Here is an 8,706-nt window from a genome sequence, read left to right as displayed (position 1 = left end):
TTGACTTTCTTCCTTATGTAGCCATTGATTAACAAAATAAAATAGGAAATACTGCCCTACATCTAAGCATTCTATCTTTCCACAATCAATGTGCCTCTTGTAGACATAATTGTTGATGTTACTGGTCCATTATGTAAGCTTGCTTCACATACATTCGGCATAGGTGAAAAAGTTGGCAAATGTGTAACAATCTCACCTTTTTATAAATGTAAAAAAACATAAAAGCTTAGTATTTGTGCCATAGCTTGCCTATGTCCACATTAGTCCAAAAAGAGAGAGCCAAGAGCTCATTGAGGCTGTTTAAGAGCATGATTCTTCCAACCACATTGGTAGCCAAGATGTCTACACCATTATGATTGAAGTGAGCCCACAAGTTGCAATCAATGTTGGCTGCTGTAAAATAGATAAAAGGTTCCTCTTGATTTTTAGCTCGTAAAGCACATTTGAAAGCTTTTTAGTGTAGCCCTCCTTTCACACAAAAGAAAAGCCATTTTGTTTCGTTTCCCATTGTCACCATGATCTCATCATAGTTTGACGTAGAAGTACCAATCCTTGTGACTCGTCATGTACTAAAGCTCTATATGATTTTCTTATATTTCTTCTTCTTCTTTTCCTCCTCCCTCCCCCACTCTCTCTCTAACCCACACACAATTCACATTGTGGAAGTCACTTAGGCTTGAGGCCCATAAAAAATGAGATGTAAAAAAGAAGCATATAAATTAGCAATTTTAGTGTATAGTTTTTGAAGTTAAATTTGCCAAGCTGGCAAACTGGGAGCCTGCCTCAGCCCTAATTCTGCTAACCCTAGCGATGGTAAATTCCGAGGTTGCTATTTCGGGAGTGAGCTTTACCCTAGAGAGTTGAAGTTCCGAGTATCCTGCCTTCGTGTTTGAGGTTCTGGTTCACCATGAGAGCTGCATTTTTCTCTCTAGCCGTCAAGGTCTGCAAAGCAGCGCCGCAGTCGCTGCCCCCCACCAAGAGATGCTTCTCATCATCGGCGGCCAAGGCCAAGGCTAAGACTAAGCCTAAAGCGGCGGCGGCGGCGGCGGTGGCGGCGCCACCTCCTCCTCCTGCTGCCCCGGCAACAGAGGAGAAGAAGACCAAGAGGAAAGGTAACAACGCGGCCGGTTCAAAGGTGGTTTACAAGATCTCGTCCAGCCTCTCCAGCGTTGTGCAGGTCTCAGAGACCACGCGGCCCGACGCTCTAAAGCGCGTATGGGACTATATTAAGGCGCGCAATCTCCAGGTAAAACATTAGGTCTACCTAGATCTAACTGCGCTCCCTTCATTTTTTATCAGCATGCCTTGATGAACGAGGGAGGTTGATGGTGCTAGGCGGGGCTTTATCTGAGGATCATGTAGGCACAAGCAAGAGCAGAGAATAAGGGCGCAGACCAAACGGTTGGTGAGGCCCTCACTGCAGAAAGAGTATGGTTGTGAGCTTGAGACAGCAGCAGGCTGCAGCTGTAGGGCATGGTACTCCTGACAAGAAGAACCAGTGGGTTCACTTCTGCTGTCACAACGCCTGTGATGCACAGGGTGAAGCTCGTTTCCTGAGGAAAAGGAGAGCGGAGGGAGCCTTGTCTTTTTCAAGGGGAAGTGCCGACCTAAGGTCTTTCCTGGCGGTCATGGGGTGCTACCGTCCACCGAGCTCTGATTGGTGAAGCTTCTCTCTGTCAGATTGATGCTACCATGCTTTGCTTGGTGTATGTTTCAGTGTGATAGTTTACAACCATGTCAAGCTGTCACCGTTCTAGTGGGGGTTTGGATGGGAAGCCTCCATAAGGGTGAGTTGGCCTGGCACAAGTTTGCATGGGACAACAATGATATGGTTGGCTTAATGTAAATCTGAGGGGTTATTGGTAGGGCCGCCTGTCCTCCCTAGTCAAGTCACAAGGACTTTAGTGAGATATGGAGCTACTTTGAGGTCCATTTTGGGATTGCGAGGTATCCGGAATTTGTCAAGTTTTAGGACTTGTAGTGCATATCAGGTTCAACATGCAGTTTTTTTTGCAACGGTCATATCGTACATTGTTTGATGCTTAAGTATTTGCAGCATTTGGGAGTTTCTAGGCATTTTGTCAAATGCTCAGCCATCATTGCATGTATATTTATGTTTGGTATGATATTTTCTTTTGCCATCACAAGTCGATAGCTGCTCACCTTTGCCTGTTAGCAGTTTTGTGTGTTGTGAGAGTTCTTTAGGGTTGGGAAAAATAGGTTGTGCAAAACATAGGAGCTCAAGTCAAGCATCTTTTCCACATGAGCTTGGCCTTTGGAAAAGACTCACTTGTTGAGTCACATGAGCTTCGCCTTTGGAAAAGACTGACTTCCCTCCAAACATGGATAAATACATGTTTGTATGGATTGCGAATTGTGATGGGGGAGCCTTGCAATATCTAGGATTAGGCAAGATTTGATATTGGCTAGTATGAAATGATATTTGGGATGAGGGAAGAGGACTGCTCCAACTTTCATCATACAAGTTTGTAAATCTATCATTATGCATAGCATTGGAACCTTTTGGGTATTTCGGAATCTCAGTGTGTGTACCCTTGCGAGTCATTGTTCTTTTGTGCGTGTGAATATGTGAGTAAGTGAGTAAGAGTGTTTGAACCCACTCTTATGAGTGGTTAGAATAATATCTAGATATTATATACATGTTGACCCAAGCTATGTTGTCACTCAGAGAAGCCTCGAAGGCTATAAAAGCATTGTACTTGGTGAAGCTTTAATCCATCACATCAATCAATCTCATGGAGTCGTTTAACACATCTCTCTCTTAAGTATTCTCTGTCTCTCTCGATATCACTAGCATGGCTCTACATCAACCACCCTAGCTCACTTGTCTAACCCTAAACCATCAAATGGTATTAGAGCAGATTCTAGCCTAGTTAGGTTTTACAATATGTGAGATGACTTGCTCATCTGACGCTTCTATTGTTCTCTGCCGTGTGTCAGATTCGAATTGGTTCGCCTATTACTTGAGTTGTTGTCGCTAGTGTCCATCTAATTGTTGCAACTAGTTGTAGTTGATAGTTTAGGGTCGGGGTTTATACCCTTGTTAGTGTTGTTTCTGTCGACACCAACACCGTTGCATAGACTTGTTGTTGTTGCCTTTGCTTGCCGACAAAGATAGCCGCTTGTCGCCTAGTCTGTGTATGCTAGCCTCGCCGCCCAAGCCTGTACTACATTACGCCTGTTGTGCCACTTTGCTAACAGCCAATGACATCTTTTGCACCTGTTGTCATGGGTGATTGTCGCCAACCGTTTGTTGATGATTGCTTCCGCGTGTATCTCAACATCTCATCTCTATGACACGTCACTTTTGTGCGCCCTTCTTGCCACCTACTACTCTGCGCATCAAGACATCCAACCTGCAGCTGCCTGTGACATCAAATGGTATTTGGGGCATTTCTTGTGTTGCATGACTCATGATGTGATGGATTGAAGCTTAACCAAGTACAATGCTTTTATAGCCTTAGAGGCTCCTTTGAGTGACATCACAACTTATGTCAAATAGGTATATAATATCTAGATATTATTCTAACCACTCTTAAGTGTGGGTTCACACACTCTTACTCACATAAGTGAATGTCCACACACAAAAGAACAATAGTCTTTCTAGGGATTGTTCACACACATACTCATAGGGCTACACACATCGAGACTTCGAAATACCCAACAAACCCCCTTCGGAGTTAAGGTTGTTATAAAAGGTTCCAGTACTTCAATTAATCCTTGTTTTGAGTCAAGGGGGGGTAGTTTACATTTTATCATGAGTGGTCAAGCCCCTTATCAGGCTTGGCATGAGAGTCCATGTGTTTGCCACTGTGATCTTTTGAATCACATGTGCAATTGTGGGCCCAAATCACCATAGATATGAAGGTCAATCCCTATAGCACCCAAGGTGATTACAAACATGTATAATCATGTTTAGGGGGACATCCCAGGCAGAGAACCCTTATTGATACTCTTTAACACATATAATGCCCAATCAGTATCTATCTTTGAAAGCGGCTTGACCACACATGATATATGTCAGTCATACTAAATCTTGATAAGGGGAGTGTTAAAGAGTATCAATAAGAGTTCTCTGACTAGGATGTCCCCCGAAACATGATTATACATGTTTGTAATCACCTTGTGTTATAAACGGTTCCAATACTTCAATTAATCCTTGTTTTGAGTCAAGGGGGGTAGTTTAGGATGGTAGGCATATATCATGTGTGGTCAAGTATAATACCCAATCAATATCTATCTTTGAAAGAGATAGAACAGAGAATGTGGCAATGAAGTATTTTTCGGGTGCTAAAGTAGAGGTTTTTGGCTTCTTTGGTGCATCCTCAAACTCTTCATCTTCATTTTGGTTGGCATGATTTGTTACTTTACCATTCTTTTGACGCAACGGTCTTCTGTGTGACCTAGCTTCTTGTAGAAGGTGCACTTGACAATTGTCCCTTTGTTCTTGCCCTTCTGTTTTGTGAAGAAACCCTTCTCTAAGTCAATGCTGGTAGCATTTTGATTTTGAAGTCTTCTATCCTTGTCAATGAGGATGGCCACCATGTTTTCATACATTATCTTCCATACCCGAAGTGTGGATAGCATTTTTTTGAACTTTTCAATCTCTTCCAGGTTGGAGAAGAGTACCTTTCTATCATCTTCGTCAATGTTGGCTCTCAAGGCACCCAGCTGTTGCAAGAGAGAACCTATGGTGCTGAGGTGCTCTTGATGAGAATGGTGCTCTTTCATTTGGAGATTGTAGTATTTTTGTTTGAGACAGACTTTATAATTGTTAATTTTATTCCCAAATAGATTCTCAAACTTGTCCCATACCTCCTTTGAAGTTTTGTCTAAGTCGAGGTGATGTATAAGATTGTCTGCCAGTCCAAGACCTGTATGTGCCAAGGCTCGATCGTTCTTGTCATTCCGGTCTTGCACACTTGGTGATGTAGCGGCACCTTTCCATTCCCTTGTTGAGATTCCAGAGCTTGTCCTGTATCAATAATAATCTGATCTTTTTTTGCCATGTGGGGAAATCTTTCTAGGGCCAGGTTACCTCTGGTTGACTCCATCATGCTTTATTTTAAAAAGCCCCAATTTTTTAAGTTTGCAAAAGCTTTAATGTTGGTGTAGAGAGTTGATTTCCACAAAAGCCCTAATTTTTGTGAAACGCAGGAGTGTTAATTTCGTGAAATTGTTCTCTCTCCTGAGTATTGTCTCTTCCTCTCTCCATCTCCAGCATGGCTTTACATCAACCACCCTAGCTCACATGTCTAACCCTAAACCATCAGAATCTTTATTAAAATGTGGTTCCTTTACACACATAACGAGGATCAGATCCATTAATACAAGCCCAAAATTGGGTGCAATATGTGCAGCAGTACCGGAGTAGACTTGGATGGAGCAAATTTTATTTTTGACCTGGCCATTCTGGGCTAGGATCAGAATAGATTGGCCCTAACGAGGGAGGAAAGATGCTCATGGAGTGGAGTGCCCCTGCCCCCTGCGGCATGCTCCCCCCTGCCCCGAAATAAAATAAAAGAAAAATAAAATTCCTCCCTCTCTCTCTCTCTCTCTTGCATGCACGCACGCGCACACACACCCCTCTCCCTCTCCTGTCTCTCCCTTCTCGCTCTAGAATCCTCCCCTTGCTCCCTCCTCTCTCTCTCTCTCTCTCTCTCTCTCTCTCCCCCCCCCCCCAACTCATTCACTACACTCTTTTCTGCTCTGTGCTGGCTTCCAGACAGGGGGGGTTAGCCTTTCAGTAGCGGTGTTCTCTCCTCTTGCCTAGCATCTGGCTACGCACCAATGCTCACCCCAGGTCAACACCGAGCTCGTCATTCTCTTGCCTCTTCTTCAAACCCACTGGTCTTCTACACCAAGTGCCACCAAGTACAGCTCGTCATTTTCCTGCCTCTTGCTTGAACCTACTGGTCTTCTAGATGAAAGGCTACTAAGGACAGCTCGCTGACGTCTGCTAGTCTCAGAGCTGCCCTAGCTCCTGTAGTGTGACCTGCTCTGGTCAGGTCAATGCGTAGCTTGTCATTCTCCCGTTTCCTGCTCGAAAATCTACTCGTCTTCCTGCTGAAGTGCCACTAAGGGCTGTTTGCTGACCACCTCTGCTCCGCGGCTTAGACATGCCCCAACAAGTCAAGCAGAAGGGGCCACTTATTGGCCTTCTTGCAGTGGCAACCCTACCTCCTCTGTTCATGTTTTGTGCAAGCAGCATGCCATGGGCACTGCCTGGAATGTTTTGGGGTTGTGTTCACCCGTGTGATGTGGATAAATCAAGGCAGGCAAACTGAAGCTTTCTTTCACGTGAGCTCTCCTCAATGCTCATGCTGAAGAAACATCCAGCTATTTGTCAAGAGGAGTGGACATAATGTTTTCAACCACAAATAACCCTCCTCAGGTAGGCAATCGTCTCTTCAGAACTGCCTTTGCAAGGTTGAAGACTCTTGCCATATTAGAACCCTAACTGGGTATGGGGCTTGATCCCCATCCCAAAGAGGAACTAACGACCAAGGATAATAAGATCGAGCACAACTTGCAAGAGATGGTGGAGGTCAAAACTCAAGCATGGCTAACTCTAGTTGAGAAAAGCACTATAGAGAACATTTAGAATTGACTGTGTGCATTGGGGGTTGGCGGAATGGCATGCAGAGATGCCAAGATATGCGGGAGACTAGGAGGTAGTTTACTCTAGCACATCAATAAGGACAAATTAAGCTGTCCTCGGGTTCAAAACAAGGGAAGACTGGCTCCACCCTCTTTGACAATCCAAGCTTCGCAAAGCCACCGTGCTTCAGAAAATCAGAAATGCGAGAAAGATGGGAAATGGGCTGTGATCCAAGATTTTCAACGATGCGGCCAACTGCTCTCTCAGGCCAATTTTATGCTAAACCATAGGTTTTTCGATTTCGTCTGTTCGTTTGTTCACGTTCTAGCCTGATGGACTCTCTCAGAGTCCTTAACTGATGTATAGGCTGGTGGACCCTCAGTCCCTAATGGATGCATTCTGCTCTGGTGTATATGGAGTAGTACACTGGTGAATTATGCTACGAGAAGACAAATAGTCATCAAACTCATGTGACATGTATTCACCCCCCTGTCAGTACGAAGTGTGACCAATTTATGGCCACTCTCATTTTCAATCATGGCAAGGATTCTCTTGAAGTGCACTACTTGCATTAGTCCCATGTGATATTTTTGGCTATCCAGTGATTGGTAAAATATCATCACCATCATCCCTTTCTCTCACTCTCACTAACTACCCCCTCCCAACTGTACACTCTTCTCTGTGTGTGTGTATGTGTGGTGTGTGCGTGTGCGTCTGTCTGTCTTTCTTGCTACCCCCCAATGGACCTCCACTCCTAAAAGCTACTGTATCCTGTATCATGTGTGTTCATCCACCTTCAAAAGCTCGTCAACTCCTTTAACCTACCATATTACGCATATTTGCCATTCCCCCCTGAATAGAAGTTTATAGAACACAAAAATAAGAGGATATACCTGTCCACGATGTAGGACGCCTACTCTTATGACTTGCTGTATTTCTTTTCAATTGTGGGGGAGTCTTTCTTTTCAAGCATCTGCAGTACTTTGAAATGTATAGTATTTTAAACATTGCCTGGTTTGATCTGGGGCTTTTTATTTTTGCAGAATAAACTTGATAAGAAAGAGATTGTGTGTGACGAGAAGCTCAAAAGTGTTTTTGGGCGAGACAAACTGTATATCAGGGAGGTGCTCAAATTTATGAATCCTCACATCACAAGAAAGGACTGATGGAAGTGTCGGCCTCTTCCAACTTGTCAGGTAGAAGCTTTCTCAATCATATGATTTACCTGAGCTTTCTATTTGATTCAAATGTCAATAAGATTGTATTAATAGTTTCTATTTCAGCATTTGGAGGGGGATGGTCCAGCCGAATTTGCTCTGTTGATACAAAGAGTTAGGGTTGCAATGTCTATGTGGCAGCTGATGTTGAGCTGGCCTTTCAGCTCCGTTTTGATGATCCATTTTGCTGAAGTTGGGTTCTTTGCAAGGGCTTAGAATGTGCTGCATGTTAGCTTGTGCAAAAGACGAACATTTGTTAGAAATCATGGCTGTAAATATTTTCGGTCTTTTAGTAAAGGGCAGTCGGGAGACAGGTCTCCATAATATATGGTAGGGTTTTTGATTCAAGCTACTGGGTTAACTTTGCCAAGTTTGAGACCTATAAATGCCTCCATAAGCGACCATTATTTATGCTGTGTGTGTGCGTGCGTGTGTTTTTTTTCTGGGGGGGGGGGGAGGGGATGTTTTGCACTGGGTTAGCAAGGATATTGAATCAAGAAGTGTAGGTCGAGTTATGCAAGCAAAGAAAGTAATGGTGCAGTGTAATAAGCGGTTATGTGTGAGCGTATCTCCCCATGTGCAACTAGAAATGCCATTTTGTTATAAACATGTTGTTTTCAAGCAGATAAGTAAATGTGAGTGCACACTTTGACATCTTCTGGTGCCCTGTGGTCCCTTGACCTTTCCTGCCTTTCGTGTCTCATGCCTTTGAGCCCTCCTCACCTATTTGGACCACCCCCTTACTCACTTGACCTCTTCATATTTGCCTTTCCATCCTCGCCCCTCTTCTCAGCCAGATGCGACCTGCCGCAGGTCCCTGTGCTGCACAGCTTGGCAATTTTGTTTTGTCCAGACGACGTTTGGACT

General features: G+C 44.1%; 1 protein-coding gene across 2 annotated transcripts; it reads left to right on the top strand.

Moving 5' to 3' along the window:
* The first annotated feature begins 708 nt into the window (after positions 1–708).
* Positions 709–8,230, top strand: LOC147616960 (uncharacterized). Of its 2 annotated transcripts, none has more exons than XM_086776608.1 (3): positions 709–1,246; positions 7,666–7,818; positions 7,894–8,230. In XM_086776608.1, the coding sequence occupies exons 1-2, from the start codon at positions 908–910 to the stop codon at positions 7,786–7,788; spliced, it is 462 nt and encodes a 153-aa protein (XP_086632734.1). In that variant the 5' UTR covers positions 709–907; the 3' UTR covers positions 7,789–7,818; positions 7,894–8,230. The 2 variants fall into 2 exon arrangements, with proteins under 2 accessions (XP_086632734.1, XP_086632733.1); XM_086776607.1 differs by having other exon boundaries at positions 717–1,246; positions 7,906–8,230.
* Positions 8,231–8,706: the final 476 nt, after the last annotated feature.

Source organism: Cibotium barometz, chromosome 37 (assembly GCF_041138505.1).
Source record: "Cibotium barometz isolate CiBa-2024 chromosome 37, ASM4113850v1, whole genome shotgun sequence".
Classification (NCBI taxonomy): domain Eukaryota; kingdom Viridiplantae; phylum Streptophyta; class Polypodiopsida; order Cyatheales; family Cibotiaceae; genus Cibotium; species Cibotium barometz.
The sequence above is the reverse complement of the archived record's forward strand: the minus strand, read 5'-3'. Positions and strand labels throughout refer to the sequence as shown.